The sequence below is a fragment of the Ceratotherium simum genome, chromosome 36, assembly GCF_057802395.1.
Source record: "Ceratotherium simum simum isolate JZ-2026a chromosome 36, ASM5780239v1, whole genome shotgun sequence".
Classification (NCBI taxonomy): domain Eukaryota; kingdom Metazoa; phylum Chordata; class Mammalia; order Perissodactyla; family Rhinocerotidae; genus Ceratotherium; species Ceratotherium simum.
Window position 1 is genome coordinate 27,519,264 of NC_141935.1, and position 19,086 is coordinate 27,538,349.

The window sequence follows — 19,086 nt, forward strand, 5'->3', positions numbered from 1 at the left end:
CCAGTCAGTCTCATGCTTGGGCTGTTAAGGCTTACTACGAAAAAGAAGTAGGAAGAGGGCTTCTGTGCCTGAACACTTGAAGAAGGTTGGGAAGGACAGAGGCTGGAAGAAGTTTGGGGGAAGGGATGGTGAACGAGCACTGCATGTTGCAGTCTGTACCATCCTAAAGTTGGTCCCATAATATGTCTGCTGTCCAGAAATTGTGAGGGCATAAAGACTAGGATCAGACCTGCTACGAGGAACGTATTTATGTACCTTGTTGCTATGTCACCCCACAGAGCCAATTCAAACTGTGTGGCCTGGAGGCAACTATTATGGGTACACTTTCTGTATAAATTGAACCTCCCTCAGCCTGTGTATTGCAATCTCACCTGCCAAATGCCCAGCAACTACTTGAGGGGGACTGTCACTCAGCCTGGACTTGAGAGCTCATCTGGCAGACACCCCAGCCATTGTATCCTGGAATCAAGAGGTTACAGTCTTCAAGACCTCCCATGACAAATGATTCAGTAGTCCTACACCCACCCAGTACCAAGTTCCCTGTGTTAGTCCAGGAGACCTCTGGAAATTTAGTGTGTGCGGGAAGGAGAAATTCCCATACTTGTAATTTGGGGCCAGACAAAGACACCTTTGGACACTCTGAACTAGGAAAGATGGGTGATTTCACCTGCTACATTATTACCAGCATCTACTCTCTCCTTCACCTCTAGCTTATATTGGATATGTTCCCACAAGAGTTTCTGATGTACACACAGGTGAGGCCACAGGTGCTGTCTAAAAAGCCCTATTTCTATTTTCCAGAGCCGCAGTTTGTAGAATCCACTTGTTCAGGACACAGGCTCCTTGACTTAGCCCACTGTCACTTTTTGGTCTCACTTTTGGTTCCAATGCTTTGCTGACTCTGTTTGGTTCCCAACCCAACTGACTGCTCTCCATGTCTTTCCCTTGGTCTCTGGGGTCCTGATTCCTCACTCTGCTGTGGCCTCCTGAACTTCATTCCTGATTCCACCCCAGCTAGGAGGGGTCTTGGTCATGTCTTTTACTTTTTGAGAAAGATAATAGTTTGGAAGAAAAGAAAGGGAAGAGGGTCGGGTAAATATTCTTTCTTGACTACCAGTTATGTACCAAGTACTGTGCTTGATAATTTAGATACATTGCTCTAATCCTTTCAACCAACACCGGAGTCAGATGTTGTTAACCTTTAAAAAGATATCAAACACACTCCAATTTATTTGATTTCCAAACAAGTGGAAGTGATTAAGGTCCTATAACCTAATAAAGACATCAAGATTTATGAATCAATTTATTAACCAAGAGGTACTCATGTCTACCCAGCATCTAACGACCTTTTTGAAAATGAATTTACAAATGCACTACATTTCGATTTCCAGGGAAACTTCCCCAGGTCTCCAAAGGCATATACAACAGTTTTTGTTTCAACCTGATTTTTAAATGACGACATCTTATGTTTGATACATCATTTGGTGTCTTTTTAAAGATTTATTTGGAGTACATAATTCTCAATAAAAAGATACAAATACATGGTCATACAAGAAAATATATGAGATACCTGTGTGTGATACATGAGTTTAATTCTCTCTCCATCCTTTACGTTCATCTAATTCTTCACTATCCCCCACTATTTCTTAAAATGGCTTAGAAGATGGATTGGTACTTTTGGTTATGTCCTGTTGATGATTTAGATGGTGTTAGAATATGCAGAGATAGCCATGGGCAACAGTAATACCATTGGATATTTCAATGTGATCCTTCAAGTATGTATTTAAGGGCACAAAAATCCTATGTTAGAGATAATCAGTGCATGTAGCTGGACTAAATTCATGCTAGTAGCCAAGATATGCCTTTCCCCATCGACCAAAATTATTCATAAACCATCATATATCTATAAAGAGAAGTGAGCACTCAACAGGAGAATGGAGGATGCATCTGTAAGTCTTGAGTAGCAAGATCAATTCACACTCTTGTCATAATGAAGAGGGAGGGTTTCTGCCTTCATTTATTTTCCTGACATCTGACAGGTGACAGTTTAGGTGAGGCTGCTGACTACATTTCTGTTATTCTGATTCAAGCAGAAAATCCTTTGTAGATCCACAGAAAACATTACTGTAACTTCCCAAAGGGAAGAATTGGGTCAACACAATTTAGAGGATAAATTAAATAGTTTTGCAATGTGAGTGTAGAGACTCTGAGCTATGACTTTGGTGGATAACTTTTAAATTGTTTTAAGGTAGAAAGAGACTTCTTAAAAACCATTTTATCCATCAGAAATATGAAAGGTTTTTATTCTATGCCTTACAGATCAAATTGTCCCAAGGTGGGGTGGGAGAGAGTTGCCGCATGCTTATTTGAATTAACTGCAAGAAACTCCAAAACTTTTCTATGTGCTTCTCCTGATTTGCATCCTGAGTCTTGTTTAAACTATATTAAGTGGAGTCATTAGGCCATTCAAAACTTTTATGTACTTGAACCCAGAAACTAACTAACATTCTTGCTAGGAGCTCCTGACTTGGGGATACTTGCCTTAGCAGTCTCTTCTCTGCTCTCCATCGCCATTCTTATGCCTTTCATTTCTGTATAAGTCCATGATTTGGAATTGTCAGTAAGGATGAGCATCTAAGGACTGACGATTTGTGAGTCTTCAAAATAACCAATCGTATTTGTGCAAGGCTCATTGTTTATGTATCTTATTCTTCTAAGAGTTATTGTTTTCTTTCAAATAATGTTTCTATTAACTAGGGTTTTAATCTAGCTTCAGTGTCAGCTGCCCAACGTTGTCCTGAATTAAGTGTTTTAAGGAAGAACATCTATAAACTTAGAGCTATTTGCATTTTATGTATTCTTTTTAAAAAACCATATGGGCATATAATTAATCTTTGTTAAGCTAGTCACAGTGTTTGGATTATAGCCTATATACAAATTTTCTCGTATCAAGTCTCTTCCATTTGGTGGTAGTTATTCAAACTACCCAAGACTCCACTACTGATTTCCCACCAATACTGGCAAACTTTTTCAGAGTTTAAATTCACCTACAGTAATCAATAGGCATTAACAACTATCTCATCTTTTAAATAACCAGAGCCTGCAATGTCTTGGCGGATGCAAAAGCAGAGAGGTCAGGCCCATGGGCTGGTTGGGCAACATTTTGTGTTGCTGATCCAACCCTTAAAGGGAGTCAGGCTTCTTACCTGGGCTCCTTGGATGAGTTCCAGAGGGTATTCTGTGAATGTCCTAAAATTCAGTGCAAATGTTTCCTGTGTGAGAGTGTATATGGATTTTCACTTAACTTTCACCAGAAGAAGTTGCGTGGTATAGTGGATAGATGTGGTATTGTGGGCTCTGCAGGCAGACTGCCTGAATTTGTATCCCAATTCACCACTTGGCTGTGTGACTTTGAACAAATTACTTAACCTCTCTTCTTCAATATTCTCATAATTGCAGAAATGATCTTACAGGGCTGCTGTGAAGATTAAATGTGAGGGTTTTACGGGCCTGTGAGGCCCATAATACAGTGGCAGGCACTTAGTATAAACACTTGCTAAACGTTAGTAATTACCCTCATGTTCTCAAAGGAATTTGTAACCACCAAAAAGTTAAAAAAGCCACTGACCTAAGGTATTTTTAGAATTATGCTTTAAAGAAAAAAAAAATCAGTTTTTACGTGGAAAGTCACAATCAAACCTAATTCTAACAGAAATACCCATAGCAAAACATAGAGCTGCATATTCATAATGAGGCAGGAAGGCTTAGTAAATGGCTCTGAAAATGTGGAAGGCCAATTTGTGGTGTTCTTCCACGGGAGAAAAACGATCTACCTGGTCCTGGGTTACTCCCAAATGAAACACTTCCAGTCTGCTCCCGGCTGCTGTACCATCCAAGCTTGTCTTGAAACCCTGAAATAACCTTTCAAGGCAATAGCTTCAATTGCAACTCTGCATTTATGGATGCTCTCTCAGCATTGTCTTTTTCAATCAGTATGGAAGTCAAAGTTACAAAAGCATGGAGATTCTGCATATCTTTTAATGAAAGATAAAACAACAATATAAACATACACAAATTTACAGAGAAGGGATCAACTTTAATACATTTGGAGTAAAAGGTGTTTCTCGTTTAAATATGGTATAAAAATAAATGCAAGAAACATTAACTGAGAGTGTACAGACAACAAAGACATGAGATTGTTTCTGACTGTGAATACATCGGTGAAATGAAACTTTCTGTGCTAATTTATCATTTAATAAATGTGAAGCCATATGTATACTTATTGATATATGCTTTTTTTCTTTTACACTTCTTCCAGTTTGTGACTGACTGAGTTTTCAGTGAACTGCGTGTCTAGCAGAAGCTTTAAGAGAAGGAGAGAGAAAGGGGGAAAAAATGGTTTACTTCACTTGAACTTGTTAAAAAGGAAAAGACATTGATCCAGCTTAGTACAAGGAGGAAGTAAGCAGACATCATATTGAAATGGAGGCATTGAGATGGTAGAGTTCCTTGGAGATGACAATCCCTTAATGCACACAAAGAAAGAACAATTCAGGTCCTTTGCTCATGCAACATCTTGGTCTAGTGGCCTCTGCTCCAGGTGACAACAAAGAGCTACAAAGTATATGCAACGACTCCAGTCTGCTTCCGTGCTACAAGGTGATCCTTTTAGTAAGACTGGACGAGGCTCGTTAACCTCTTTGACGTGAGAGATTTCCCCTGAGAAAAAATATAAGACAAGGAAAAAAAAAAAGAAAGAAAGAAAACAGAGTATGATCACTGAAGACCTGCTTCTGAGGAGCATCCACTTATTACAGTCGATTTTCGTGCAAGGGTCAACACCCTCTAGGTACATCTTACTTCCAACTTCATGACCAAATTCCCTCCCTCCCTCCACCAGCACATCAAACAAAATGATCCTCCCTCCTTCCACCCTCCCACCCCTCCCACCCACTTCCTCCCACTGCAAACAGACTGATGGGTTCACAGCACAGATCAGCAAATCATAAAACATGTCCATAAACGTTCCATTGAGGCTTAGCAATGATGCAACATCTAGGCTCTCAACTGGTTATAAACACGTTAACAACAAACCTTAGTAAACTGCTCTGAAAGGTAGCAATGTGAATGCATTCTCGTTCAATTGCTGGCATTAGAGTTGCATTTATAAATATCTAGGTATGCAGGGGATATGATTTAATTAAATAAAATTCATTTTTGAGGGTGTGATTGGTGGAAACTCAAGATTGAGTTTTCATATCCCATGTAATAATGGAGAAAAACGTGCCAATTTTACATCTAGAGATAAAAGCCTCTTTGCTCCCCATTTCAAACCGTAGACATCTCTCTGTCCTTTTCCATCTGATTTCCTCCAACCTCAGCCCCAGAAAAAATTCAGATTTTCTGATTCCACGTATTGTGTTCATATTCATTTTTTGGAAATCTTGAAATCCAACAATGTTCCTGTAATACAAGCACCCTAGAGAGATGAGAAATTTTAAATTTCTGATAGAATAGCAGATTGTCAATTGGTGGTTTCTGTTTCAGCTCTCATTTTATATGCTTTAGTATAAAAATAAGATGGTCCACTTATTGAATGAAATTTGTATTTCTCAGAGGATAAAATAATAAGGGAAAATCAAAAGATCTGTGAGAAACATAATGTTTTAGTAATAAATTAGTCATAGCAATAGCCTTGGTTTACTATCTAATGCAACTCAGAGTTTGATAAAGGGGTGGTACGGTGTCCAAATCATCATTCATGGCCACGTTTTGGGAAAAGAACAATGTGTTTAAGATATGATTGATAATTTCAGAATCAAGCTTTCTTTCCACTCTGTACAATAACCGACCAGGGCTCCCTTGCTGATGTGAACAACAGCCTCGAAAACCAAGCACCATTTTCTTTTAACTGGGGAAAAGCATTCAAAACTTAGTTTTCAGCAACTGATAGTAGAAGACGCCAAAGTTTAGCAAAGGTCTTGCTCACTTGGCTATGCTTTGGTCCCTTTATGGGAGGAAAAGTAATGAAAGAAAAAGCAGTTTGTTAACAAGACACCCTACTTTACATTATAAACAAAATATGTTTTGTTTCTTGTTGCCATCATTTCTGTGCCTCTCTCCTCATCCATAAAATGGGGATAATAATAGTGCCTGCTTTAAAAGGTTTTCTGAAGAATAATACAAGTACAATTCTTAAACCTACCCTTGGAACACTCTATGTACTCATTTTATGTTATCTATTACCTTACTACCCTATTACTATTATTATTATTACTATTATATGCTTTCTCATCAGGACTCTAAGATTCAAATTCACTATGCCGATTCCAAGAAGGGTAGAAAACTGCTGATGACTTGGAAACTGAAATTATACTGCTTTTCCACCCCAAACCTGGGCAATAGGTTAATCAAATAGTGTTGGAATAAAAAACTAGTTTTCTATGCTTGAAGACTATACAGTTTCCTATATTTACTACTGTTGTCTCCCGTGCTGTTAATATAAATGTATACATGTGTGCATATATATTTATTCTGAGGCTGAATAATGTATTTTAAAAAAGTGCTTACCGGTTTTAATGTCATTTGTGGGATGGAGAGAACTACCTATTGGTTGAGGCATAAGAGTGAATTCTTATATAGTGGGGAATGAGGGGAAAGATGCTAATATAAAACTATTTCTTTTTAGAACTACAGATTAATGTGATTTGATACAAACTATTGGGAAGGAGAATGAAATAGTTACCTTGAAATAGGAAGCCATTTGAAACAGATATAATCGTTGTTTATTTGGACTGTCGTAACTACTATAAATGTAATAAATAGTAACACAGTTCTCTTTCTACTTATTATTATTATTTTTTTTTGCAAATATCCTGGGAGCTATTAGTGCTTGGCCCGGTATGGGCTTCGTTAAAAACCGGGTAAGGGGGGCCAGCTGGTGGCACAGCGGCTAAGTGCGCGCTCTGCTGCAGCGGCCCAGGGTTCGCAGGTTTGGATCCCGGGTGCGCACCGACGCACCGCTTGTCAAGCCATGCTGTGGCAGTGTCCCATATAAAGTAGAGGAAGATGGGTACGGATGTTAGCCCAGGGCCAGTCTTCCTCACACACACAAAAAAATGGAGGTGTGGTACCAGTTTAGCGTGACAGGCTGTTGTCCCAGGAGATAATTAAAAAATACTCATTCATGGAAATCCTTAGAAAAATACAAGCCTATGGCAAACCTGTGGGTTTGTGATAATATAAAAACAGATGAACAGAAATAGGAAAATATATGTATACGTCTTAATATAGTCACACAATGAAACACTTGGTGTGATACGGACTTACCAAATACGTAACAGGAATATTTATTCTGCGTATTGAGACAATTAAAAGGCAAATTTGGATGCAACTAATAGTAAAAAGAACTTAAGTGTCCCACTCTGGGGTCAAAGTAAATAGCATGGATGCCCAATGTGTCATCCATATTTGAGGATCTATTCACTTGGCTCTATCTGTAAATCCTGCACAAATCCTGCTTTGTTCATATACTGGAAAGAAAAATACATAGGATCTATTCTAGTGCACAAAGAAATATTGGTTGCTCACTCTATTGGAAAACCTTAAATTAAAAAGAACATTGATCCTTTCTTATCATAGGAAAGGACAGACATGCATGTCAGCCATCGTGTAACAATCATTCTCAGGGCAGCTCCTCAGGGACCGTATGGAATCAGCCCCTGCCAATTATCTTTTCATAATTTTTCCAAGTTGAAGAATCTGAGATCTTTTTATAGCTAAGTTGTAAAATCTTAATTCTGGAAACAAAAAGGGCTAAAAAAACTCTTACCAATAGCAATTTTTAGCAAATTGCTTACAACTGAATTCTGTATGAATAATATGTATTTTTAACTGAATGAATACATATGTGTTATGTGATTTATATCCTTTCTTGTCAGATTCTAAAGGAAATAGATTACATTGGAAACAGAAATTCATAGAGAAAGACAAAGACAGAAATTCAGAAGAAAATAAAACAAACTCAACATCCTAAGAGATTTTGTAATATCTAGTTAATGGACAATATGCTGGAAAAAGAAGCACATAATCAATTTCAAGACAAAATAAACCTCAGACTTTAGACTGGCACCTAAGTGAATACAGAGCTGTATTGAATACAATGCAGTTATCATATAAACAGAGTTTTCCAGTGTCTCACAATAAAACGTCACCTCCACAAACCAGTTCCTTCCTATCCTAAATGCTGCAAAGAGATTTTGTTATAATTAGGAAAACAAAACCCCCCCAAATGAAACAAACAACCTATGTGCTTGTTCTTACATTTTCCAAGTTAATTATCGATAGTTATGAATTTTGTCTGATTTTTAAAATCACTCTTGGTCTTAAAGTAGGAACAGAAAGTTGACCATAAGGAGCTGTGAGTCAGTGGAAATGGACATGAAGTCTGGGCTCTTGGATCCAGTCTGAGACCCGGGGCATCAGGGAGAGGGGGCGACTTTCCACACTCCTGCAGACACTAATCCATAAGGGAAGAGAGACGCTACATTCGCTCGGCTGACTAAGCCCACTTGTTTTATTACTGTTGTAAAAACACGCAGCAGTCTTTCCCATTCCATAGGACACTAAACAGACCAAGGAGAAACGAAGGGGTAGAATTTTAGAAGACAGCCAGGAAAGAGCTTAAAGAGAAGAGCAGAGGACTATCCACACTTTTAGACTTAAAAGAAAACGTCAACCTCTTAACTCTTGCAATTCCCTTACACTTCCTACTTGTTTGTTTCCTGTTGTTCCCTTCCAATCTGCCCTGTATGTTGCTGTAGACTCATAGGTACATTCTAAAATGCCTCATAGGCTCCAGAGGCCATGGTGAGGGACTGAGAAGAAAGAGCAAATATTGTCATCGCCTTTCCACTGGTGTGTGTGACCCAACTGTCAGACCAGATGTCCAGCCCCACAGCTATGTACCGAAAAGAGCAGACTGCTCAGTGGTGATGTGCTGTTGGACCGGAGAAAGGATATGCTCTTAGGAGAGGCTGAATGCTAAAATGCCCGGGTTTCATTTATAAATAAAAATATCTTTGCCTGGACTTCAAAATCCTTCATAACCTGGCTTCCCTGGCATTTCAAGGTGCCCACCGTCCCTCCACAAAGTGGCTCTTTGGCTGGTCTTTGCACCTGCTCTCTCTCAGCTCAGATCGCCTAACTGTGCATCTACCTGTTAGGTCATCCCCACTCTTCACAGATAAACCTCCTACCCCTGTGCTTGCTGAAGCTTTCTAACTGCCCCCTCAACTCCTCTGCCGTTTCCCTCTCCGGATTCTTCTTGCCCATAGAATCAGCACTAGTACATTGACATGCCGTCTTGTATTACTCTCTACATCACCTGGCTTGATGAAGCCGTTGATAAACAACTTAATATTATAGAAGTCCCCAAATACATACTTGATTTTTTGCATGAGTTGAATTTCTTGGCTGGAAATCACATTTGAAGAATAAATTTCTAGAAACCCATGATAACGAGTTTCAAATGTCTTGAGATAAGTAACTTTTAACTTGGAGTAGGGAGGCACAGTAGGGTTAGGAATGGGGACATTGTTCACACCCTAAATGTTAATGAATTAACTGATGGAATCTGGGATTTTTCCAGCTCTCATTTTGCCCTGGTTGTTAATGTCAAGAAAACTAACTGGGAAGGTGCTAAGAAGGAATTGAACCAGGCTGGGTTTGGAAAGCTCTTCTCTGCTTTAAATGAAACCAATTCTCTAGGTAAACTTGCAGGCGACTTTATTGAAATCCAGAGAATAATTTTAGCAAAACTGTGGAGAGTGTGAGTTCCTAGAAAGCTAAAGATAAGCTCAAATTGTTGAGATTTAAGAAAGAAAGGATAAAATGAAGGAAGGAAGGAAGAAAGGAAGGAAAAAAGGGAGGGAAGGAGGGAGGAAAGGAAGGAAGCAAGAAAAAGAAAGAAAGAAAGGATTCTGTAGCTAGTTTGGGGGATGGTGTATTTAACGTTGAACACTGAAAAAATTCTATTATTAGGTACTAAAAAGAGATGGTTTATGAACACATTTACATTTAAGTACTGATTACTAGCTTCCTGTATGGATTGAGAAAGAACAAGCAAAGCCAAGCACTTTCATTTTCTTAGTTAAAAATATTTTTCTAAAATAAAAGTAGTGTATGTCCATTAGAAAAAATGAGGATAACATAGAAAAATATAAAGAAATAAACATTACCTGAAATACAACTGTTTACATACTAATATATCCTTCTCCTTTTTAATACAAAAATAAACCTTTTAAAATTTTATTTTTTTACAAAACTGAAATTTTTCTGTGCATAGTAGTATGGCTTATTGTGAGTAACATGCGTATTACAATGATTATATTTTGATCAATTACCCATATTACATATGCTTCTTCTAAAGTAATGTTTTGTTCAAGTTCATCTGTTATTGATTTAGAAAGATGCTACTAACATTAAGAAAAAAATTAAATATTATAGAATAGAGCAAAATATATCAGAGTGCATTGCACACAATAAGGAAATGTCTTGTTTCTGAAACGTTATTTTATATATAAAATAAAAATACACATATAAACAGTTTATAGTTTATAGAGGAACACAATATATACACACACATACACAAAAACACACAAACAGACATGTATTACTATGTCAAATGTAGGTGGCAATAAAAAGAAAGATGAAAACCACTACTCTAAAATCTAATTTTTAATAGCTGCATAATATTCCATCAGGTAGATATACATTGAGGTATTTAAGAAATTCACAATGGTTGTACACTCAGATTGTCTTATATTTGGCTGTTATATGCTGCAATAGGTATTCTTGTGTGTGTGAACATCTGGATTTTCTTACGATTAAATTATTAGAAGTTGGATTACAGATTGAAAGTGAGAGATTTTTTTTTTTTTGGTGAGGAAGATTAGCCCTGAGTTAACATCTGTTGCCAATCCTTCTCTTTTTGCTGAGGAAGATTGGTCCTGGGCTAACATCTGTGCTCATCTTCCTCTACTTTATACATGGGATGCCGCCACAGCATGGCTTGATAAGCAGTGTGTAGGCCCGTGACCGGGATCCGAACCTGCAAACCCTGGGCCACCGATGAAGTGGAGCACATGAACTTAACCAATATGCCACTGGGCCAGCCTGAGAGAAGAGTTTTAAAGCTCTTGACACATTCTGTAAAGTTCTATTTGAGAAAAGTGATTCCCCATTCATACTCCTATTAATCCTGTATAAAACCACCAATTTTATCCCCTTTCTAACACTAGATATTATCATATTAAAAATTACCCTATTTGGAAGAAAAAGTTATTTTCTTGTTTTTTGAATTACACTTGGTTATTAATAAAGATAGATTTTCTTTTTGTGTTCTCATATATTTATCGACTATTTGTATTTCTTCTGTTAAAACTCTTCAAGCTCATTTAAAAATTTTTAAAGTTAAGACTTGGCTCATTTTTCTAATAGCTTATTGCTCTTCTGATTATTTGTTTGCAAAGGACCCCCCCATAAGCTATATTAGATCTTTGTCATGTGCATGCTCATTTACTCATTTTTAAAAAGAGTTTACCAGATTTGAGGACAGCAGGCGGCTTTAAACATAGGTTCTTGGACTAAGTAAGGCATGTGGCAATCTTTCATGGTAGCTCTGTGGACGAGACAGAGAAAGGTGAGGTTCCTAACTAAATAAACGGCTAACTATCTTCAAGGTGTGCTAACTATGAGAGTATTGGAACTCTGTCTTCCTCCCTGTTCTTTACAGCATTTTAATCTGTAATTTGCATGATTCAACTGATGGAATTGTGGTAAAATGCATGCATGATGCAAACTTGGTTATCTTGGTTAAAAGACTGGGCAACAAATAGATATTCCAAAAAAATTAAGAAAATCTATAACTTACAAGATAAAATTTAATAGAAAGAAGGATAAAGATCTAAACTTATACTAAAATGAATAAACAAACAATAAACCAAAAATCTGGCAGCAAAAGACAAGATTGGGGAGATGTAATCTGAGCTCATGAGAAAAAAAATTCTAAGTTTTACTATTTTTTTAAAACTTTAAGCCACAAATGACTCTACATTTTGATGTGGCTGCTGTGCTGGGAACTGGGGTGGGGAAGCTGATGCAATTTTCAGGCTGGATTGTACAAGTTATATGATATGTTCTTTCTTTTCTGTTGGGAAGATATTTTCAATCTATGCTGGTTGGGTCACATCTCAAGTGTTGTGTTCAGTTACCATTTTGGAGGACTATTGATGAACCGGAGCAAATATAGGCAGTGAGCAGCTAAGACGTGAAAGAAGATGAGATTATTTAATGAGAAATCATTCGACGCCCACTTTCCCAACACATATCTCACTCAGATTTAATTCGATAGCAATTTTTAAGACCTCTTTACTTTTTCGAGTCTTTTTTAAGCGTTCAGCTTAGTTTTCACAGAAACATCTCTTTTTCTTTTCACATTCAAATTTCAGCAGCTTATATAATATTTAAATAAATTATGTAATTGCTATCAATTCAGTTACAATAAACAGCTATGGGAGCAAACACAATTGACTCTTAACCATGAAAGTCAGCTGGTGTTTGCAAAATGTGTGGGCATAACTGGAGAGTAGCCTTCAGCTACGCCATTCAATGTGCCCTTGGCATCCATCAGGGGACAGAGTGGGGAGAATTGGTTAGTCTAGGGCAGCGGTTTTCAAATTGTGGTCTCAAAACCAGCAGCATCAGCATTATCTGAAAATTGGTTAAAAATAAAAATTCTTGGATCTTACCAGAAAATTAATTAGACTTTCTGAGAGGTGAGGTCCAGCAATCTGTTATAAGGAGCCCTCCAGTGATTCTCTTGCAGCTAAGGTGAGAACTACTGATCTTTCACAGGAGGCTCAGGTAGGAATGCTTCTACCTGGATCACGGTTCTTAAACTTTATTGTTCTGAGGTGCTTGTAACCAACGCAAGTGATGGGAGAGAAGAAGGGGAGAATGATTCTTAACTCAGTTCATCTGGGATGAGGTCTTGGAATCTGCATTTCCCAAGCCCCTGGTGGTTTTGAGATATGAGATATGGGTAGTTGAAATGCACAGAAAAACAGTGAACTAGAGATCTGACTAAAGGAAATAAAAAGAAACCTTGAGAGGAATTGATGTAATCACACCTTCAAGTAATTCGACCTTGCCTGGACCTAGAGGAATGTTTGTATTATTCTGCCTGGCTCCAGGAGGCAGAACTAGGATTGATACTGGGAAGTCACAGAGAAGTGGATTATGCTGAAAATAAGGAACAGATTTCTAAAAGATAGAATGGACTGCCTCTGCTGTCTGAGGGTACCACATCTCTGAAACTTATCAGCCAGCAAATCCTGGATGCCCACTCGTCATTGAGTCTACAGGAGAGATTCATGCAATGGGGTGGAGATTGGACTGGGGGAATTGAGGCCTCTGAGTTCCTTTTCAATTCTGAGGCTCCAAAAAATTCATCATTCTCAATGTCACCCAAAAGTGCCTTGAGGACTTTACTTTTAAAATGAGAAGAGATAAAGACTTCCCAACAGTCTTTTCTTTCTGGTATTAGAACTATGTTCCTCCTAGATATTACTATATATAGTTCATGTGAACAGTCTTGATAATGGGTGCTTGTTACTCCCCTTGGTAACTCAGCCATGTCTATTGGGTAATTTTTCTATTGCTGATGAAATAGATGGGACAAATAGAATAGACATTAATACCAATGTAAGTAAATCAGAATGACTTGAGAAACCAAAAAAAAAAAACGACAGCTGAGTTTTTCTTCTCCAGAAACAATCCTTAGTGCAGTTTAGAGATGGTGTCTGAAATTTCTAATAACTGCCACCAGCCTATTTTAATAGTGGTCTCTGCTAGTTGAAATGACAGGTATAATTATTGTATTTAGAATTGTCCAGTGTTTGTTCCTATTACTCTTAGATCCTGGCCGTTGGAAAACAATGACAAAAACAGCCATCAAAATGTGGTGCACAATGCAGAGGATGTGGGATTTTGCCCAATCTGAGCTTGCCACACAACACCTGCCAAACGCCTAAGAGAATGCGGCACAGTGTCTGTAGATATACACGTAGTACCTCCAAGTCTATAAACATGTATGCAATTTAGATGAGGATGTCTATTGCCTAGCTATTTTAAATCGCCTGTTTTAGTATTATTGCCTCTAACTACTCGTGTAAATTACGGAAAAGCAAAATGGCACCCATGGCTGGTCATCAGTATCAAAATGGCTTTCTTTTCTGAAAACTGTTTCATAAAGGAATGCTGATGAACACATACAATGGTATGTGTGGCTTTAGAATGGGTAAGAGAAAATGAGAAATAGATGGCTTGGTGATAATATAGGGCTGCCTAGTAAGTGACCTCATATCTAGAAATAAATAACATACGAATCTACTTTTAACGAAAATTAAATTTGCACATCACAAGAAGCCCAATCTTTATCAATTTAAGCTCCATTCACATTTTTCCTAGCTATGTAAAACAAGTTTATAAAAAGATTATGCAAATGTATTGCCCTTAGACTATTGATTAACTCTATTTAATTCTATTTAATTTTGTTTAACTCAATGAGGTGACTGCCACTGATACTGAGAAAGATTGAGAATTATGTGCAAGGTACTTTGCCAAACATTGGAATGCAAAATACATCAGCCCACACACACATTCCCATCTTCTTGTGTTACTCAGCTACAATTTTATAGCTTGACAGAAGATTCAGATCATACTTGAGTAATATTTCAATTCATATATCTTCAAGTAAAATAAAAGTGGTAATGTAAAATAACGAATTAACTATTAATAACTCCTACGATTACCAATTGAGGCAGTTTGAGGTTTATTTTTCTATCAACTCTTCCAGTAAACTTGGCTCAAATGTGGCTCTAGCCCATATATGAATTTATTGGTGTAAAAGTCTTACTCTTCGTCCCTCACGTCCTCTGTTTCACTGCCCAAGTTCTTGCACTTGTCATCTAATGTGGATAAATACAGTAGCTGCTGATCCAGCCAACACGTCCCATCTCCAGGTTCTCCTAACCTGCCCTCCACCCTCATCTTAGGCATAGATGACAAGAGCTCGTTGTGTAAATCTAGAAGGCAAGCTATCCCCTTGATTACCTTCTTCTGTACTACACTCCTCTAACTGGAAACCTCCCTGGTAGTCCTTGGCTGGAACACAACTGAATCTGTCAAATCCTTGGACTCTCTTTCTGGTTCCATCTTTGTTCTCTCTCCTTCAGGGACAGCTGCCCCAGCTATCTAGTAGACCTTATTTCTTTTCCCTGCCTACTCTGTGTTGCTTTAAGAAGAACTGTCATGACTTACTTGAAGCAAGCTAGTGGGAAGCCAGCTGGAAGTGAGTTCTGTTCATTGAACAAGTAACTTTCATGAGAAGAATGAACCTACTTAGGTGCACACGTTAGTGGCATCCCAAAAGTAGTTATTTCTGTTCACATCTGTCCTCTTACAAACTATAAGCTTCCTAAGAGTAGTGGATATGTCTTATTATCTATGTACTCTCAGATAGGGAGCAAAGGGCCTGACCCATAGCAGGCACTCAATAACTGTTTTTTCTTGAACAAAAGAATCCGGTAATGCTTGGGTACAGGGATACTATTGGGTTATAAACTTGTTACACAGGACCCCCAGGATGGTCTCCAGCTACACAGGCTGCCAGGGCCTCATAGCCACTGGTGTAAACCCAAGGCCTTGGGTACATCGGAACAGTACTTTGGAAAATGCTATTGAAACAACTGCCTCTGGCATATGTAGCAACAAGGCAGAACTTTCCCACTGAGGGGTGGGGGTGTCTACTCAGCAGCCTCAGAACATTCCTTAGGAACCCCCAGGGTTGTATCGGATGTTCTCTGACCAACAACCACTATACAATTCACAGCGTATAGAATTTGAGTGGAGACTTAAGAACTAATGATACTCCTAGGCGAAAATAAAGATATATTGTCCAAACTAAATAGACTACATGGTCTGCTACATTTCACACCAATCGATTTACATCATGCTGCAGGGAACCTAAAATTGCTTTCCCAGGCAAGCTATCACCACAAGCAGTTTCAATAAAACAAGAAGGATAGCCACATATGCCAACAACAAAATGATAAATGAGATGAGTTTCAGGTCCAAGAGAGAAGAAAGAGGAGAAAACAGTTCATCTTTGACCAGACTCACTCTATGTGTTTACTGGTACTATCCATGGTGAGGAAAACCTACAGCCTTTTCTAACATAGTTTATCTACAGAAATATACCTGTAATCTCAAGCAATAAAATCTACAGCACTCAGCCAGAAAAGAACATGCACAGAGTTCTCCTTAAGGTAAATTCACAGGTGCATGGATACAAATTCAAAACCTTCCCTCTCACAGTTCCTAACCTGCTGGTACAGTATGATAGATGTTCATTGTGACGAATCTTTATGTAAATCAAGTATCTGACTAGCTCCATGGAGATCTTACCATACTGCAACTTCATCAGTGTAAATACAATGTAGAAAATGACCTTTCTGAATACTCTGAGGTTTGTCTCTACTTCATTGTGGTAGAAATTGATATCAATGGAAATGAAAGTAAGGACAGGCTGTCTTTTTAACCACATAGGAGTAGCACATAACCTGTCATATAGTCAAAACTTGATTTATGTTGAATGAATGAACAATTTAGGAACTAGTATAAAGGTGTATAAAAACAATGATAGAAATGTAGCATATGAGTGGCTCCTAGACCACCAGCTCAATTTTCTCTATTGGTATTATTCATGGTGAGCAAACTCAGTGACAGGTTTGTAAATTTTCCTTTTAGGTGCTCCAGGCTCCTTTCCAACATAGCTTATCTATGCTAATGTGCCTGTAAGCCCAAATAGCAAAGTCTAGAGCACTCACCCAGGAGGGCCATGGCTCAGTCCTAAGGAGAACCGATGTCCAGCCCAAATGGGCAGTCGAGGGATCTGCATGAGTAGACTTGACGCTGCACTGCCCTGCTCCTAGCCTTGCTCCATAGCTGGTCTGGGCTGTATTTCTCAAACCTGGAATCTGTATTATTCATAGGGTTACACTGGGTGGAGAGGTGGCCTCAGTGTATAATCTTGGTGGTCATTAGGGTATGTAGAGGAAATTTCATGTTAGATTTCACATTTAATAAAAACCAAGCTAAAAAATCACTTGACCAGGATTAGAAACAATCCATAGAGTCTTTCACAATGTCTTAAAAAACAGTGTAAGCCTCCCAGAAAGTAACTACAGTTCTTCATAGATTGAGGAGCATTTGGTAGACGAGGCTTGTCATTCATTTGTAACACAAGTGGTTTTAGAAATCAGGAATAGAAAGTTTGATTCCCACCCTCTACGATAAGCCTTTTCCTTCTAGTATTGCATTCTATGTAACCAGGCAATTAAATTAAAAAAAAAGTTTTTTAAATTTTTTTGTGAGGAAGATCAGCCCTGAGCTAACATCTTTTGCCAATCCTCCTCTTTTTGCTGAGGAAGACTGGTCCTGGGCTAACATCCGTGCCCATCTTCCTCTACTTTATATGGGACGCTGCCACAGCATGGCTTGACAAGTGGTATGTAGGTGCGCGCCCAGGATCTGAACCTGCAAACCCTGCGCCCCCGGAGTGGAGCACGCACACACAACCGCTACACCACTGGGCCGGCCCCTAAATTTTTTATGAATATATAATGAGAGAAAAATCAAGATTTAATTTGAAGGATGTTTAGCACACTTTGATCTATAATGGCAATGAATAAAGAAATAAATAAATAAGGGACAACCTAAATGTCCATCAATAGAGGATTGGAAAAATACATTACAGGTATATCCATTGAGAGGAATTTTGTGTAGTCAGTAACTAGAATCACGCATGTAGAAGAATATGAAATGACCTGGAAGACATTTATGATGCAATTTAAGTCAATAAAGCACGTTTCAAAAGCATATTTAAGATATAATATCATTTTTTAAATATTTGTATGTATTTGTGCAAAGTGCTAACTGAAGCCATTTCTAGTTAGAGAGATTATAGATGAAGAAACTGATGTTCAGTGGTTTAACTAATTTCTAAAAATTCGGATGGCAAGAAAGTGTGGGATTAGATTTCAAATCTAAATATTAACACTCTAAGCTCCCAGGCCAGGCCTCTTTTTACCACATTTTGCTGCTTATACAAAATCTGCATAAGATATATTGGCTGGCAACTCCTTAATGGGCTTAGATCAAGAATTTAATTAGATATAACCCAAAAGAACATTCTAAAAGAATTATTGTATCTTTCTCATTTTTAACATTCCAAACAAGTTATAGGATTTATATTTACCTTTGTTCTTATCAATATTTATACTAATAAGTTATGAAGTTAACTACAAGCTTGGTCAACTGATTTCAGAGCCAACCCAGTCCTTCTGTTCAAATTTTCTCACAGAGTTTTCAAGACTTCTGGTTATTTGTTGCAGTCTTCAGAGCTTCCTCACAAGCCCAACGCACAAACATAAGTACACCAGAGCAGAGGGGATGGGACAGCCGAGGAGCTCATCATATCTTTTCTGTTGATTCTGTTAAAGCTCTGCAGAGAATTGTCTTCGCTGAAATCAGGTAAAATCTTCTCCGAAAAGGCTAGATTAGATGAGTTCCTGGGAGTTCAACATTAACATTCTCTAATTTTATTTTTGTTCTTCTAGCCCAGAGCCAGGCTGATTTAATTTCCACGTCACAGAAAGTAAGGAGAGGAGGTGAGTAATGCAGTTGGCACTTGATTTATAAATTTTGATGGAAGGCTTGGATGATCCATCTTCCTACCCTGTTTTTCCCCTTACGTCCTATCTGTTCTTCCTGAAGGTTTGTGTGGCAGGCAGACGCTATGATAATTTAATGGTTGGAGAAATGGTGTCAGATTTGATAATGGTGGTAGAGGAAGAAAACAGCTGTCTCAATTAGTACAGCATATGAACTTTGTCAGACAAGAATGAAGTCAATCAGAATAACACTTAAAGGCATGAGAGGACATAGCAACCCTTGAAAGACCTT

At 38.1% G+C, this 19,086-nt stretch overlaps 1 protein-coding gene across 5 annotated transcripts in view; it reads right to left on the minus strand.

Annotated features, from left to right (window-relative positions):
• Window positions 1-4,024: 4,024 nt before the first annotated feature.
• RGS7 (regulator of G protein signaling 7) overlaps window positions 4,025-19,086 on the minus strand; it is a 607,861-nt gene continuing 592,799 nt past the window's right edge. For all 5 annotated transcript variants that reach the window (XM_087424463.1, XM_087424464.1, XM_014794685.2 and 2 more), the window contains one exon: window positions 4,025-4,719. In XM_087424463.1, the coding sequence (XP_087280589.1) occupies window positions 4,669-4,719 (51 nt within the window). In that variant the 3' untranslated portion in view covers window positions 4,025-4,668. The remainder of the gene's footprint in view (window positions 4,720-19,086) is intronic.